We start from the raw sequence: 17,968 nt of genomic DNA, 5'->3' as shown, positions 1-17,968 counted from the left end.
GAGGTTTTTTTGTGAAGGACCTACCATATATTTGTTGTAAAATTGGACCAAATCATTTTTATAAAATAGTAGGACATATTTCATGTACAATCGACCAAATGGTTGGGTGTTAAAAGATTTTATCCAGCTCTCGTGAAAAAGACAAATTTCTATCGATTCAGTTGGAAGTGGGTTAAATTTGAATTGCAGGTGCATTATAGTTTGTTCTTTATTTTCCCCAAAAATCATTTATAGGTACATAAGTATCTATTTAATCATAAATACATGGTGTGGTGGCGAGACATCGAGGTTTGGATGGTGGGCGAGGGCCCCAACTCCAGAGCGTGTATATTGGCATGCGAGCGGCGTGGTCACCACCTGACCATGGCGTTAAGAAGAAGAATACAATAAAAGAATCTCACGAGGAGACTGAACTAAGCTCAAACATGCATTAGCAGCCAAGTGTTTGATTAGCGGTGGGGGAAATGCACATGGACAATGGGCCTAAATTTTGGCTGAGGATGATCATCTACTAAGGAGACTCTCTTGGCAAATTTTTAGCTCAAATGGATGTTCCTAGGTGGTACTTGCTTTGCAAAGTATCACATTGGGCAGAAATATGTATGTTGAAGCTTGGCTCAAATGAATGAATGGATTGAGCTGAAATTTGGTGGATGATATTCATTTGGAAATAGGAAAGCACTGTAAAAAAAGTATACCATTTGGACATGTCAAAGTGACACTTCCTTCACAATGTGCCAATCTGGATAGAAAATGGTAATTGAAGCTGGGCTCACATATTTGATTGGATTGAGCTCCACTTTGGAGGAGGATGATAATTTTGGCACATTAAGGCACTGTAAAATTTCATAAAATTTGGATAAATGAAAATTGTACTTCCTTTACAATGCTCTCCACTGAAGAAAAAAAAACGTTAGAAAAAATATTGCGGGAAATTGGCTAAATTAAATGAGCTGAAATTTGGTGGAGGGAGGTTCTATGGTCAGTTTCATGTCGTGGTAATTTTTCATAAACTATAAAGTAATATAAAATTTAGTTGTTTCACAAGCTAAAAAAATTACAGGAAACGAAGATTGGACGATGAGCTTACATGGATTGTTAGATGGGGTTCAAATTTTGTGGAGAGTTAGGGTTTGGGCATATAGAATATGTGGCAAAAATTCAACTCATTAGGATATTCCTAGCTAGTACTTCCTTCACAAAACTTCTAGTTGAACACAAACTTTGAAAATTTGTTGAGAAAGATTTAATAGGCAAATGAAGATGAATTTTTTCATGAGATAAAAAATTGTATAGGCAAGAGTGCCCAAAAATTTTGAGGGCAATCAAGAAAACATAAATAACACTTCCTTCACAAAGTGCTATTCTGACCAAAAATATTGATAACTATCTAAATTCTTGTATGCTACTAGATGATACCCGCACGTTGCGGCCAGAAGTGGTTGCAATATATTCTAATGATATTGGTTGTATGGAGCATAAATATGTAAATTAATAACCCGTTCATGGTTGTATTGAGGTAAACATTTTTTCCCATGCATGGATGGTTGCATGTGCATTAAGTATGTTACTCTCTTTGTTCCTAAATATTTGTTGTTGAAGAAAACCAGACTAGTTCTTCCCAACAATAAATATTATGGTACAAAGAGAGTAGTTGGGTAGATCATGCAATTAAGAAAGAGGAAAAAAAGTAACTAATGAGGTGGCATGTGTGGTGAGGTAACATATGTGCATGTTGAGATAAATAAGATAATGAGGATCAACTTCTTATGTATATATATAGGATATGTGTAAATAAATCCAATGTACATAATTATTTTGAGGGTGAGAGGGATGGAAGAGATGACATCTGTTTTTTACAAGTCTCTGTTCACTTTTGAGGGTGTGCATGCTATGCAAGGGTGCCTGATCATGTTCCACAGAAGGTAACAGCTTCGATGCATGAAGCTTCGACTGCGGATTAACACTGGGAGTGTGAACTGCCGCGTGTCTCCACCGCTTGACAAGCGAGGTTTATATAGGAAGAATTTACCTGTATTAATTTTAGTTCTTGTCGAGGTTTATATAGGAAGAATTTACCTGTATTAATTTTAAGTTTTGTTCTTGTCGATCTACTGAACTGAAATCTCCCGAGCGTCACCGAACCATTTCTCCCGCCTGGGAATTTGTTCTTCCATCTCATGTACGATTTCAACAGACTACAATTAGCTTGTTACCTGTGGACAACTCAGTGTTTCATGCCTTGGTCTGGGATGTTGCTTCTGTTCGGCTCACCAGCTCATTATTAGCTTAGGCAAAAAGGACTGACGAGCGTCGATAACTTTTTTGCTGGTATGCAATATGGTAAGATGAAAGAGCATTTTTCTGTACGAAAGTAAAACTACAAGTTTGAAATAGGGTGCGATCAGAGTGGGGCATATAATTGCAAAATTCACTTAAAGGAACAAACCATGTGTACCAGCAAAAGTTCAGCGGCATACTGATAGTCTCTGTTGCTCCTTCCCGAGTGAATATGTTCAAAGATTACAGCAAACATTGCTTTCTAAAAACACCTCGGTAAATAGACAGTGATCCTTTACAAGTTCATCCATTTAGGCAGTGATGCTAACACCATCCTTTTAAAAGGTCATTCATTTATTTGTGTTATTTTCCATTTGTGTCGCTCAGGATGGTGCTTCGTCTTGTCTCAACAATTTCTACTTTCTCATATAAAAATACAGGTTGTCGTTTCTCAGGTACACGGTAGGTGGCACAAAACTTTCTGAATCGCGTCCTCTGGTGCTTAATTGTTTGCGAGCAGCTTACTGGCTGTGCCAAATATAGGGGCTATATCAACGGGCACCTGAAAATGAGCATACATAAGAACAAGTAAAACTCCATTCAGCAACTTAACATATGATCATCATTCAGCGAGTAGATTATTAAGAATTTAAATTTGCTATCGAAAACAGTAAAACTTGACTAGTACCTGCATATGTTCGATTTTCTCCAATGCCACGCGCAACGGCTGTGTCAAGGTTGCACGGGACTGAAGGAGAGACTGCGCAGCAGGCTTGTCGCCCTTTGCCTGTATCGTCATGATCTCTCTGCCAAGGCTTTCCACAGCTTCCTCGACCTTTGAGGACACAGAATATAGTGAGTAGCAATAACCAAAGAAAAAAACAATAAGTACATATCCTGTTTTAATGAAATTACCTTTGTAAAGTCAATCGAGAATTTTCCGTCAGAATGCAAGATAAAAGCTCCTTTGTCATACAACCAGTTAAACTGCAATGCCTGTCCCTTCCTACATCCACGTAATAACAGTTAAATTATCACCTGAACCATGAGAAGTATGCTTTCAGTTTTCGGTAGTTTGCTGTGGCCTAGGTGGGCAGATACACACTTACCCATGGGCTTCTTCCAGGCCGAAGCGAATTGACCTAAAGCATCCAGCCAGGAAAGAGACGTACATAGATTTTGATAGGCTCTTAGGAAGCAACCCCTGACATAACAGATGCAAATGAGAGATTATGTGATTCCATTTCAAGTAGTCGAAATGATTGCATAAAAGGGATACAAGGAAATAAATAACATATTCCCTACAGAAATAACAGGATTTGAATGTCTGGCTTGGGAGCCAGAACACTGGGCTCTAACACAAGTGCCATGATGCTCTTCTGATAACTGATGAAGTAACTGACCTTGTTTATAAGAAAATTCAGCGCCCACAGACCAACTATATCAGCCTTTGCCTCCTCCAATGCTGAATGACATTCTTGAAGTTCCTGTACATTTATCAAAAAAGAAAGGAGAGTCAACAAGGGGCATCACATAGGATATACTCCCTCCGTCACGGTTTAGAAGGCGCAGTTAAACTTGCGTGCATTTCCAAAATAGACAAGGTTTAAGGCGCGAAAGCAATTACTCCTATTAATTAGTACTGGTACTACTCATGCATGTGCCCTCCCAATTTGCTGCTCACACATTAGTACTAGTATTTTTTCAGTTGATTAGGCGCATTAGTATTTACACCTGCTACATCTCACAACCAATCGATGACCACCTTGGTCCCAGAGATTTTCCAAGCGTGCCTTCTAAACCGTGACGGAGGGAGTATCACTCTTCTTTTTCTGTCATACCACCTAATTGAGCAAGTCTTTATCTACATTGATACTTGCATACGTACCATTCTAACTGTGGACTTTTTACCACCAGGAAGGGTTATGGAATGAGGTCCAATTCCATGGCAGCACTCATGGCAAACAATATGTGTATAATAAGGCTCAAAATCAACATATTCTTTCTGCTCCTCTCTGATGCAGGCATTGGCAATAGGCTTCAAGATATGCTTGAACCTGAATGATAAATAAAATTTGAATTGCCAATGTCAGCATGAACTCCCTTACTTCGCTTGACACAAGTTTAAACTATATAACGCCAGCCAAAATGAATAAATAAAAATCAGTGAAGGCATACTTGGCTTCTGAGACGTTCTTAAGCATAACCATTGAAGTTCCTCGCTCATTCACAATCCGCTCATCATTTGGCAAATTGAAAGCTATAGTTTGAGGACCTTTCACATCCTGCCACAGAAGCACTTGTTTAGTTCACATGACGCTGTTGGCCAAGGATATGAAAAATGTGGATAAACAATTCATTTGCAATAACATAGATAAGTTCTTGAGCTTTTTCAGCCTACCAATTGCCTAAAGTAGCCTGTAGCCTGGATGAAAATAAATATACTTCTACCACAAGAGACAGAAATACCAGATCTCCAATAAATTTTGACACAAAATAACTATTAATCTACCACAAAAAGGACGGAAATACTAAAGATCTCCCTATAACAGTCTTGTGCAATGGTTGTTGACACTAACACGTTAAAACACTTGGATGACAACCATGACACTCAGACAGTAGGCAGGAAAGCATGGAGTCTACACGAATCGAAATCCTAGTGCTTCCTCACTCATTAAATCTTACAGTATTACAGAACAAAAAAGAATTATTTACTTCTCTCAAGGATTTAAGGACATAAGGTTCTTGTCAGCTTTTCATCTATCACGAAGCAGAATGAGAAGACAAGCTTAATTTTACTTGTATACAAATGTACGGATGCTTTGGTAATAATGAGTTCACACCAACTGAATTGCAAGGAAAAGGTATGGACGGTCATGAGATTTGTTTTACCAAACACTGACTGAACTAGGGCTTTTATTTGTCTACAAGAAGCAAGAGAATGTGAAAATATCAACATAGAAACATACCCCAGAGTTGTAAAGAAGATTCATCACGCGAATTGGAGCAGCAGATACATTGTCTGATTTGTAAATATTGTCCAGTGGAAGATTTTTCTCCAAATCCTGAACCCAGATCAAAGTTGGTGTAAATCAAAGCTTAATATTTCCTTGAAAAATCAATCAGAATTACCTCGAGTTGATCACCAAAGAGTTTAACTTGAGAAGTTGCAACTTCGTCCCGCACCCCAACAAATGCTTCAAAGGTTGCCTTTGAAATAGTAGAAATATTATTACTAGTAAAACAAATGAGATACTTTATTGAACTCTAGGTCTCCGCATAGTACATAGATGAACAGACCTAATTCAAGATTTCCCCCTTCTCTATATGTGCATATTTTTTTGTTATGCAATGACTCGTTGTATTGGCCACAGTGGGGCAAACATTGCATGGAGGGAAATATACAGAGAAATCCCCTACAATAGAGAAATGCAATCTACTCTAACTGGACAGCGTGACCACTATTGAAGTGTATATGTGGATTGCTTAGCCCTTTCCATCAGTTTTGCCATATAAATGCTAATATTGCCTTGTGGTGATGGCTGGTGCCTCTAGTTGATACTACTTGATACTAAAATCCAAGTGGTTAGCCAAATAACATTGGCAGTCTCAGCATGAGTTCACAATTAATAGAAGAACAGATAATCACAACCCAGAGAAGATACACATAAATTACATTACATTTGAATACATGACAATTAGCCCATTAGTCAGCAATATTACTGACTTTATGTACATTAATGAAGAACATGCTTTAGCAAATTTGCCTAGATGGTAGCCTAAGTAAGAAAATAAAATTGAGTATGGAGAAAGTTGGCAACATGTGGTGTTTGTAGCCAATGTTAATCTGCTAGCATCAGTTGCACAAACTTGAAGTGTATCCAAAAAAAGACACATCACATGACAGAACTTCAAACTTATGGGTTTTTTTTAAACTTGAAACTTGTGTCTGTTGTTTAGTGCGCCTTCATTGCTAGACTCACCAATAGACAAAGAGATGCAAGAACAGGTGGGACAAGGATCCTAAAATACCTTATAACTAAAAAGACCATCTTCATATGTTTCATATGGGCCAATGGTGATATCTATGTTGGAGTCCTGGAAACATGACAAGCATGCCAAATAGAGGTAGCATCAGTATTATATAAAGTAAAATAGAAAAGAATTTTTACTGCTAAGAACAACAAGTATATCCCATTTTTCTCTAACAAAGTTAACAGCTATATTCACTCAAATAATGCATTTAAAGAGAAACAAATGAACTAATAAAACTGAGAATGAGGATACTAACCAACTCCATCCAAGCTATGTCAGATTCATAGTAATCATTTGAAAGGAAAGCATTTGCCTTGGTTTTGAGCAAATTCTTCAGGCTACAACAAGACAAAGCTAACACTGCTTTACATAAACGAACTAAACCTTTCACGAATTGAAAGATGTTAGGTCACTAGCTTACCTTGGACAATCAGAACAATCTGATGCTTTAAGAAGAAGCTCGGCAGCTTTCTCAAGGGATGTTTTATACTCCTTGGAATATGGAACAATAAAAAGATCATCTGAAGTATTGGTTTGATTTGGTCCATCTGACTGTGCTACTGATGTAGTCAATAAAGCGTCAGGCCGTTTTATGACAGTAAAGAATCCAGTTGCATCTTTTTGTTCCTTATCAGTCAGTCCACTTTTCCATAAATCAAACTCCTACAGCCACATAATGAATGTGGAAACCGGTTCAATATTAGTTAGAAAGAACACAATGGAGGTCCAACTATCATAAGCCGAAATTACACTGAAGTTTTAGTATACACTGGAAAGATTCTCTACTGGATATTTTAAGCACTGAGAAGTGACTAAATATGACGGTACCATTTTGTCCATGTCAGCAGGATAGAAGTTCGCGCCACGAGGCTTATCTAGAGGAAATGCTGCACGATACTCAAGCCCCTTCCATCCTGAAATTGGCTTGGTGGCATCTGTGAGCAATTTCACAGCCGAATCGGCAGTGGATAGAAAAGCCTTATTTTCATCAAGGCAGGACCTATTTGGGAAATACCAAAGCGGTAACAAATATCAGCACGCTAAGAAATACAAAATAGTTATAAAGAAATCTAGTTAGAAAAGGATAGGTTAAAAAATATGCAAAGGATAACAAATCCATGAAATTAGACTGACTGTTTAATAGCAGAACCTGGTGTCAACAAAAGGAGACGAAACAAATCAACATGAGTAACTATATATGCTCTCTCTGTGCATTTTAGCTTTAGGTTGTACTTTCTCATTTATATCCACAGCTGATAAAATCACGACTCGAGCAAAAAGCATGTGGGCGTATGCTGCATTAACTATGATCATTTTGTTCGCAGAAATTGGCTATCTACACTGCAAGACTTTAAGTTGTGGTGGTGCATGTTGACATTGCAAAAAACTTGTGGATAATTATCTCATGGGTGAAATACAGTAATACTGGCACACTGTGGTAACATCTCAAAAAGGTGGTGGCACTGGCAACACCTCAGTGATGATTGATGGCAAATAAACCCAAGTCCCCTGCTTTAATTCCCACAAGGCCACAATGCATATCTTCCATTCCAGTTATCCACCTATCTCAGAGCCTAACTTATAACAAGAAATTGTTTAATTGTGTATACAGCCACAAGGAAGGAATGAGAAAAGTATAAGACAAAAACATATAGTTGATGATAGCAACTTCTCAAAGTGAAATTTTCAGTGAACATGCTAGTAAATTCCAATCAATGAAAAAAAGCTCGATTTGAGAATAACATATTACCATGGACTTTTATTAATAGAGTAATATGCCCACTTCAGGGTATCAAGGGAGGAGGAGTCAGCATGTGCTTTTAGCCAGTCTCTTAGCATTGTGTTGCTATTCCATACCTACTCGAGAAAAAAAGTAGTAAGAAGTTGTAGAATTAAATTAAATGATGATTACGTAAGAACTATACAGTGCAAAACTAATGGGCATGTTATCAAGAAAAGCTATCATAACTATACATGAGACATCTAAGCAATATGAAATAGAACTAATATCTGAACAGTATATTATGCAAGAATTAACCTGCTCATAAAATATTTCATCAATAACCATTGATGCTTTAAGAATATATCCCAAGGCTTCTCTGTCTCCTTCAGATAGAGTAGTCAACTGTCAAAATGAATTAACAAATGTTAATCAAATCAATGACCAAAAGGTACATGCTGACTTATAGACTCACTTACCTCTGGTTCCAAATGGATGGGGGCATAACGACTAATTTGCTTTTGTAAGGTTAAGCTGCGAGACTCCGTGTTGTCTTTGTACCTAAAGAAGGCATGAAAGTTTAAGAAAAATAATTTAAGAGAAATGTAATGCAGCAGGGTTCACCAAAGAATTAGGATCTATTGAACTGAATTACTTTAAAGCGGCAATTGGCAATAGAGGGAAGACAAAGAAATCATTCTTTCAAGTTCTAAATCTAGCAATTAGTTAGCAAGGAGCACATACTGCTTGAAACATATAGTGCTTTGGGCTTGTTTGACCAAGTGGGGAGATCTTGGTTAGAGTGGTCAAATAGGATAACTCCATCACATGACTTCTTTGGGAAAGGCCTCGATCAAGAGATGTTAGAGTGCCATTTAGGTGACGAAATCCTCAAATTTTCCTTCAAGTTAGAACATTAGCTTTGCCTACGATGTAAACAATATTACATCACTTTTTTTACTTAAGGCACCTGTTGAACCGGTATGGCCCAGCCCATACAAGTTATCTCTTAGGGCCCAGGCCCATGTAGTGGGACTGACCTAAAAAGGATGCTCCCAGCCATCCCGTTCCTAACTCAGCCGCCACACACAAAACACAACTGCTGGAGGTACTCCTCTCTCCCTCCCGTACTCCTCTCTCCCTCCCGTTCCTACATGGTATCAGAGGCCAGGTCCGGCAAGGCCTGACGGACGACGGCGCCGGCCGGCGTGGCTGCGGGGTCCGGTGGGGATCGACGGCGGCCCTGCGCGCTGGAGAGGAGGCGGCTGTGCACGGGCTGTGCGCGCGCGCGAGGAGGAGAAGCGGCTGCGCGGGCGACAGGGCGACGGCTGGTGCTGGTTCCTTCCTGCCCCGGCTCTCTTATCTCTCTCTGTTCTGCTGTGTTTCTGGAGGTGGAAGGGAGAAGGAGAGAGGAGGAAGCGAAAGAAGGGCAGCTGCTGGAGTCTGGGGTTGCGGCTGCTGCTGTTTGCCCGAGAAGGAGGTTGCAGCTGCTGGTGGTGGTGTGCACTACAGGGGAGACCGGGAGCTGGGTGCTGCTGCTAGAGGAGAAGGTGCTGGTGGTGGTCTGTTCCTGGAGCTGCTGCTGTGCTGTTAGTGGAGCTATTGTTGTGATGTTCCTGCTGTTGTGCATCTGAGTTGCTGTTTTTGCTGCTGTGTGTTGGTTCTGCTGTGGAGAAGAAGTGAGGCTGTGGTGCTGCTGGAACACCAAAGATGGCTGAACCAAATGCTCTCGCTGCTGCTTTCGAGAAGCTCGCTAAGATCCTCGCGGAGTCCAACTCCAACTCTGGGGCCATCGTTCCTCGACAGGAAGTGGCTCAGAAGCTCGAAATGTCACCCCTGGACATGAAGCTAGAGGGGGCCACAAATTATTTGAGCTGGTCCAGAAGGGCATTGCTGGCTGTGGAACAGAAGGAACTTGATGGGCACTTATTGGGTGCGGTTGATGAACCCGGAGACAAGACTACCGCAGAGGGAAAGCGGTGGAAGGTCATAAACTCTGTGCTTGTTGGCTGGTTGTTGAACTCAGTGGTGCCCTCCATTGGTCGCTCTGTGGAGGGACTATCCACGTCCGCCGAGATATGGAAGACTCTATCCACCCAATACTCAGGCAAGGGTAATTTCATGCTAATTGCTCAGATTGAGGGGAAGATCAGTCGGCTACGCCAAGGCGATGACATGTCAGTGATGGCATATGTAGCAGAGCTGCAGGCTTTGTGGGCAGAGCAGGATAACTGTGATCCTCTGGAACTCTATGATGCGGCGTGCATCGAGTCAGGGCGCAAGTGGATTGCACGCAGGCGTGTGCTGAAACTGTTGGAAGGCCTCAGAGGTTGCTTTCATGGCAGGGGGGCTTCCCTGTTGCAGCAACCTCTCCTGCCAACTATTGAGGACACTATTGCAGCAATGTCTCAAGAGGAGGTGAGGCTATCTCTTGAGCATGCAAACGTGAAGTTTGTGCCGGCTTCGACATTTGCAGTCACTGAGCGCATGGAGTGGGGAGATCCCAACACATGTCATATTTGTGGGGAGGTAGGTCATTGGAAGAGGGAATGTCCAACTCGTGGTAGAGGCAGGGGATACAACAGAGGGGGCACTGGCAGAGGCAGGTATGCTCGAGGCAGAGGTGGATACCCATGGAACTCAGGGGGTCAACTTTCTAGGGGCAGAGGTGGCTACTCAGGGGGCAGGGCGCATATGGTAGTTGAAGAGGACACTGGGACGTCACAGGGCAAGGGAGTTGATGAGGCTGCCTATGGAGACTTTGCTCACTTGGCCTCCACTGATGAAGGTAATTCGATGAAGGCATTTCTTACTCCTAATGAGAGTGCTTCAGAGTGGGTCTTAGACTCTGGAGCATCTAAGCATGTTGCGGGTAATTCCTGTGTTTGAGTCTTACCATAAGCATGCTCCTACTCACAAGGGCACTATACAAACTGCCGATGGTACCAATCAGCCTGTCGTAGGGGTTGGCACAGTCAAATGCACTTCAGCCATCTCCTTATCGTCAGTTTTGCATGTGCCAGCTTTTCCTGTCAATTTGGTCTCTTTCAGTGCTCTCATTGATCAAATAGACTGTCGTGTGATCCTTGACAAGTTCGGTTGCTTGATTCAGGAGCGACAGACGAGCCAGACGGTTGGTACTGGCACCAGGCGTAGGGGGCTCTGGTACATGGACCAGGAGGTGCAACCGGACTTGGTGTGTGCTGCGACCATGGAGGACAAGGAGAAGCAGGCGATGATCCATCATTGTAGAATGGGTCATGTATCTTTTGATAAGATGAGTAGAATCTTTCCGGATGTTATGTGTGGAATAGGCAAGGGCAAGTTGACATGTGATGCTTGTGAATATGCAAAACACACACGAGCCTCATATGTGAGTAAGGGGCTTAGGAGCATATCTCCTTTTATGCTCATTCATTCGGATGTATGGACTAGCCCAGTAGTGTCAATGAATGGAAAGAAGTATTTTGTTACCTTCATTGACTGCTATTCTCGTATGACTTGGATTTACTTGATGCGTCACAAGGATGAGGTGTTTAGCTGTTTTCAGAACTTCCATGCTCTTGTAAAGAACCAGTTTCAGGTGCAGGTCAACGTGCTCAGGACTGACAACGGTACAGAGTATGTGAACAATATTTTTGGGGATTTCATGGCTAACCAAGGAATTCTTCATCAAACTTCATGTCCGGACACCCCACCTCAGAATGGAGTGGCCGAAAGGAAGAATCGTCATATTCTTGAGGTTGCTCGGTCATTAATGTTTACCATGGATGTGCCTAAGTTCTTATATGGGATGAAGCAGTTATGACAGCCACGTACCTGATCAACCGGACACCTTCCAGGATATTAGGTATGAAATCTCCGTCTGAGTTGCTCATTGGAGATAATAAGTTTGTTGTTTCCCCAAAGTTGTTTGGCAGTACTTGCTTTGTTCGTGATCACCGACCATCTGTTGGAAAGCTTGATCCTCAACAGTGAAGTGTGTCTTCCTGGGATACTCTTCTAGTCAGCAGGGGTATAAATGTTGGTCTCCCTCTGAAAAACGCAGGTTCGTGAGTATGGATGTTACCTTCAGGGAGTCCGAGCCATTCTATGGTACGCCGACTGATCTCAGTCTGCTATTTGCAGAGCTTGACCACCTACATCATGTGCACGATGGTCAAGAGGGGGAGAAGGATGTGTCCCATACTCAGGGTGATTCTGTGGGCAATAACACTGCTAATGATGTGCAAGTTCAGGTCCAACCAATAGTGGGAACAATTCCGGTTAGTACTCTCACTGATGATGATGTGCAGGTTCCTGTCGAGCCAACCGTCGATACACTTAAGATTGGTGCTCTTCGGGTTCCTGTTCGGGATCGATGGCAGACGAACACCCTAGTGTACTCTCGACGGCAACCACACGTGCAAGGGGAGCAGCAAGGCAGTGAGGCAAGAGTGCAGGGGGAGCAACAAGGAAATGAGGCAAGAGTGCAAGGGGAGCAGCAAGGCAATGAGGCAAGAGTGCAGGGGAGCAGCAAGATAGTGAGACGAGCTCATCTGACACAGTGGAGTTGCCCATTACATTGCGAAAGGCTACACGTGAAGCAGCAAGAAAGGGTGAAGTAGCAAGAAAGGCTCTACCGAAGGATGATGCTTGTGATGATCTTGATATTGGCAATTTTGTGTCTTATAAGGCTTTATCACCCACATATAAGGCGTTTGTTGCCTCCCTTCAAACTGTGTCAATTCCAAAGGATTGGAAGGTTGCAAAGCAAGATCCGAGGTGGCGTGAAGCGATGATAGAAGAGTTGGAAGCACTAAGGAAAAACAAGACATGGGTGCTAACCACATTGCCGGCAGAAAAGAAAGCAGTGAGTTGTAAGTGGATCTATACAGTGAAGCAGAATCCTGAAGGGAAGGTGGAACGGTATAAGGCCAGATTGGTCGCCAGAGGATATAGTCAAACTTATGGAATTGACTATGATGAGACGTTTGCTCCCGTGGCAAAGATGAACACAGTAAGGATATTGGTCTCCTGTGCCGCAAACTTTGGGTGGAAGTTGCATCAATTAGATGTCAAGAATGCCTTCTTGCATGGTGAGTTGCAAGAAGAAGTGTACATGGAAATACCACCAGGTTTTGGTACTTCAGAGACTACGGGGAAGGTATGCAGGCTGAAGAAATCCTTGCATGGACTGAAGCAATCACCAAGGGCCTGGTTTGATAGGTTCAGACGTGTTGTCCGTGGTATGGGGTATGGTCAGTGTAACGGTGACCACATGATGTTCTACAAGCACTCTGATCGGAAGATCACCATTCTTGCTGTTTATGTGGATGACATTATCATCACTGGAGATGATGAGGAGGAAATAGAGAGATTGAAGGGTTGTTTGAGCAAGGAGTTTGAGGTAAAGGATTTGGGTAACCTAAAATACTTTCTTGGCATTGAAGTGGCTCGGACAGAGAAGGGAATCTCTTTGTGCCAACGAAAATACACCTTGGATCTCTTGAGTGACGTGGGCATGATGGGATGTCGTACTGCCCCTACTCCGATTGAACAAAATCACCAAGTGACAGCACAATCAGGAGAGCTAGTGAATAAGGAAGAGTATCAGAAACTGGTTGGAAGGTTGTTGTACTTGTGTCATACCAGGCCTGACATTACGTATGCTACGGGGGTGGTGAGCAGATACATGCATGAACCAAGGAGTGGGCATCTTGATATTGTGCACAGAATCCTGAGATACTTGAAGGGGACTCTGGGTAAAGGGTTGTGGTTTGGGAAGAGTGGACATCTTGAGGTGGATGGCTATAGTGACTCTGACTGGGCCAGTTGTCAAGATGATAGAAGATCAACTTCTGGTTACTGCATGTTTGTGGGAGGAAATTTGGTATCATGGAGAAGCAAGAAACAGCCGGTTGTGTCTAGATCAACGACAGAAGCTGAGTATAGAGCATTATCTCAAGGGTTGTGTGAGATGCTCTGAGTGAAGTACCTACTGAGCGAGTTGAAACTTCTGAGGAAGGGGCCCTTGAAGGTGTGGTGTGACAATCAGTCAGCTATAGCCATCGCTAATAACCCAGTTCAACATGATAGGACAAAGCATGTGGAAATTGATCGGTTCTTCATTAAGGAGAAGCTTGATGCCGGGGTCATCAGCCTTACTCATGTCAGTTCTGGGCAGCAGTTTGCAGATTGTTTGACAAAGGGTCTGGGAACAAAGGATTGTAACTTGGCATGTGACAAGATGGGAATGATAGATATCTACCACCCATCTTGAGGGGGAGTGTTGAACCGGTATGGCCCAGCCCATACAAGTTATCTCTTAGGGCCCAGGCCCATGTAGTGGGACTGACCTAAAAAGGATGCTCCCAGCCATCCCGTTCCTAACTCAGCCGCCACACACAAAACACAGCTGCTGGAGGTACTCCTCTCTCCCTCCCGTACTCCTCTCTCCCTCCCGTTCCTACAGCACCACCTGGTGGTAAAAACATAGACCATAAATTTTAAGAACCTAGGTTTGACGTAACGACAATACCAAGATTCAGAATCCACCATTCCAGCTTCTTGGTGTTAAAACCTAAATCTGGAAGGCAAATGGGTCCTGGTATGGATTTAAGTGTCATGAACACCAAACTGATTATTGGTTAATCGGAAGCATGTTGATAATAGTAAAGTTCACCTAGATTGCATTTTAACTTTTACATAAAAGAATAGGATTATCACATAGAATGATGAAGGCCCATATTTGGTCAGAATAATACAGAAAAAGAGATGACTGCTTTAGTGCTTACCTTTCCTCAATAATACTGAACAGTTGACCGTATTGCCCATTCACATCATAAGGCACATATTCTCCGCTTTCTGCTGCAAGGCAGCTCTTGTACTCGTCACGGTGCATATACCTAACTGCAGATACTTCACTTTCCTGCATATTAAATATTTAGAGTCAGTTTTGAAAATAAAAACCTGTGCAAGCAGTGAAACGGTGATACTCCCTCCGTCCGGTGAAAAGTGTACATATAGACATTTTAGGACAAATTATGAAGTGGAGTAAAAAATGCATTGGAAAGGTGCAAGCCACCATCTCCCCCAATGAGCTAAGTGCATGTAGAAATTAAGGAGACTATGTGTAGAATGTTATTGGTCTTGATTACCGTGTGATGAGAGAGAAGCATTTTTTCTACTTTAAAGTGCATTGAAAAGATAAAAATACACTCTTTTGTGGACAAATTTTAAGGCCGAACGTACATTCTTCACCGGACAGAGGGAGTAAGGAATAACAAATAATTCAACATTGGCCATACCTAAAGGTTTTGTTATGACTTTTTTAGAAACCGTTTATTATACCATAGTGTCATTAGTTGCTTTAATAATTTTTCTTATAACAAAACAGCAGTGACACATAAATTACAAAGTACATACTTTCTTCTAATGCATAAGATTGTTGATCTTGAGAACAATGAGCATAATAAAACCTAAGTGAATAGGCCACTACTGAATTCTCACTTGGAGAGTGAAGGCCTCGAGTGGAATTGGAGTTAAAGTCGTCACAAGGTAAACATCGTTGTACTCGTTGTTGGTGTAAGTCCCATTGTTGATAACGCTGCAGCGAAGAGTCTAAGATTAGCATGTCTTTTCTAAGGTGTTTAAGATGCAGATGATGATGCTGTGAGATTTATGTGAACAAAAATCAATATCAAGAGATAAAGATTAGCATCTCTTAGGTTACTGGTGCTTATAAACTGGTAATAGATCGAACGCGGTCATTACCAGAATATGCCCTACCATCTTCAACTGATGAGCACGCTATCTCACATAGGTAGCAAGAAGGTAACAAACAGCAATGTAAACCTACTAACCATTCCTGAAGAAAAACAAAGATGAGCTCAAAAGCATCGACTGGAAGCTTGATGCCTAGTTCTTCCTGGAGCTCCCTCCTGTTGATCCATGGCAGATACCAGTAAAGATTAGAACCCTGATTTTGATACAGAAGTTACCTAGCATAGAACAGCACTACATGGTACTTGGCCAGCAAATTTAAGCAACTCAGTGACCACACATAATAACAAATATAAGAACTATGAACAACATCGCAGACTCTGTGTAACAACATAGAACGCATTTGATCTGACAACCCCTCACCCCATAAGTGATGAGTTATACCTACCTTCTAAAATAAAGTTTTAACAGCAATACAACCCCTCCTGGTGATCAATGTCAGTACAAATTAGAACCCATCATCAGCAGAATCACACTACAGAGCAATCGGCAGGCAGTTCAGTGACCCCATGGAGTAAGGAGAAATCGACAGGCATTATCGCAGACACTCTGTGACAATGTGGAACGCATGCGCAACCACACATCCCATGAGTTGACTATATATCTGTGACAGAAGTAAGATTCCCCGTGCAGGCGCAATCATCCGAGCCCGCTGCAGCAAGTAACAGAAGCGAGCGCGAGGCGAGCGGGCTCACTCACCGCGCGGAGGAGAGGGAGGAGTCCCCGGCGGAGACGTGGCCGGCGCTGGAGATGTCCCACTGGCCGGGCCACGAGTCCTTGCAGTCGGCGCGGCGCTGCAGCAGCAGCTCCCCGGTGCTCTCGCAGTAGATCCACACGTGCACCGCGCGGTGGTAGTCCCCGTCCCGGTGCACCTCCGACCTGCGGTGCGGGGGAGGAACGAGCGGCGTTAAGCTCACGAATCGGAGCAGGGGGGTAGGGCGATCCAGTCGGGGGCGGAGGGCTGGGATCGGAGGCGCGCCTGGGCTTGGAGACGCCCGTCTTGTCGCCGGCGGCGGTGAGCACGTCGAGGCGCTCCTCCGGCGCCTGGGCGGCCATCGAGGCGGCGGCGGGCGGCAGGCGGCGGGGAAGCGCGCCTGGGAAGCTTCGGAGGATCGTTTTCTGGGGTGGGTTGTGACTTGTGAGGGATGATTGGTCGGGATGTTTGTGCAAGTTTCAAACGAACAGATAGCGACCGGAAAAGAAAAGAAAACTCTGCTCCGACGGGATGCTCTGCTTTTCGTCGTCGGTGCGTCGCAGCTTGGATGGAACACGATGCTCCTGTCCTGTCAAAGGGAGAAAATACTTTGCTTGTTTGGATGAAGTACGTGCAAGGTGTAGATCTCTCTTTTTTATCGCGATATTCATCACACTGTGACATAATGGTCATCCGACTAAACGATTATATGTGACGTACATATGAGGCAGCACACACGATTTTGTGTGGACCAATATTAAAACTGCCTACACGTCCGGAAGCAGATACTTTGTGTCGTACGACCAATAACAACTATTCATTCATACTCTGCACGTGTGACACGAAGCAATCTCATCCTGACATTTTTTTTATGGCAACTTTAGTTACCTGGAAATGGTAACTTTAGTTGTAAAGCATGACAATTTCTTTGTTTTGGTTAGCTATAGTTAGTTATCATGTGTGGCCAACCCATAGTTGTCATGTATGATCAACCATATTTGTTGTATGTGATTAACTAGTTGTCATGTGTGGTTCAACCATAGTTTTCATGTATGATCAATCATAGTTGTCATGTGTGATTAACTAGTTGTCATATATACACAACTGTAGTTGCATCTATCACTGTACGAGCGTCGTGTGGGCGGATAACAGTTCACCCACACGACATGGACTGGATGGTGTCTGTGTGGGCGAGTACTGGTTCACCCACACGACGCAGTCGGCAACCTCGCGATGCGGGTCATATGGGCGAGCACTCTAACCCCCACACATCACACTACACCTACGTGACACTTCAATTTCATCAGAAATCATCAAGATTCGTGGAAACTAGAACATACGAAGATTAAGGCATGTGAACGAAGTATAAAAATGCCACACATATCGACGTTATCATTTGGTGTAGGATCCGAAGTATGTTTAGAGAGGGTGATTAGACTACTTGATAAAATAAAAACTTAGTTTTTTCCTAATTT

At 42.7% G+C, this 17,968-nt stretch overlaps 1 protein-coding gene across 1 annotated transcript; it reads right to left on the bottom strand.

Moving 5' to 3' along the window:
- Positions 1-2,419: 2,419 nt before the first annotated feature.
- On the bottom strand, positions 2,420-17,117 carry LOC123406275 (nudix hydrolase 3). Its single transcript, XM_045099760.1, has 21 exons — positions 16,779-17,117; positions 16,499-16,678; positions 15,880-15,957; positions 15,527-15,623; positions 14,812-14,945; positions 8,515-8,596; positions 8,354-8,440; positions 8,066-8,172; positions 7,144-7,315; positions 6,737-6,978; positions 6,572-6,653; positions 6,313-6,378; positions 5,413-5,490; positions 5,250-5,345; positions 4,459-4,565; positions 4,169-4,337; positions 3,684-3,767; positions 3,390-3,484; positions 3,196-3,286; positions 2,969-3,115; positions 2,420-2,842 (listed from the first exon to the last, which is right to left on the bottom strand). The coding sequence occupies exons 1-21, from the start codon at positions 16,853-16,855 to the stop codon at positions 2,783-2,785; spliced, it is 2,331 nt and encodes a 776-aa protein (XP_044955695.1). The 5' UTR covers positions 16,856-17,117; the 3' UTR covers positions 2,420-2,782.
- Positions 17,118-17,968: the final 851 nt, after the last annotated feature.

The sequence above is a fragment of the Hordeum vulgare genome, chromosome 6H, assembly GCF_904849725.1.
Source record: "Hordeum vulgare subsp. vulgare chromosome 6H, MorexV3_pseudomolecules_assembly, whole genome shotgun sequence".
In the NCBI taxonomy this organism is placed as follows: Eukaryota; Viridiplantae; Streptophyta; class Magnoliopsida; order Poales; family Poaceae; genus Hordeum; species Hordeum vulgare.
The sequence above is the reverse complement of the archived record's forward strand: the minus strand, read 5'-3'. Positions and strand labels throughout refer to the sequence as shown.

Coding starts and splice junctions, on each gene's coding strand:
- LOC123406275 (XM_045099760.1), bottom strand. CDS start 16,855: ATGGCCGCCCAGGCGCCGGAGGAGCGCCTCGACGTGCTCACCGCCGCC. Junction 6,979..7,143: donor CTGCTGACATGGACAAAATG/GTACCGTCATAT, acceptor ATGTGGCTGTAG/GAGTTTGATTTATGGAAAAG. Junction 3,485..3,683: donor TGAATTTTCTTATAAACAAG/GTCAGTTACTTC, acceptor CTGTTATGTCAG/GGGTTGCTTCCTAAGAGCCT.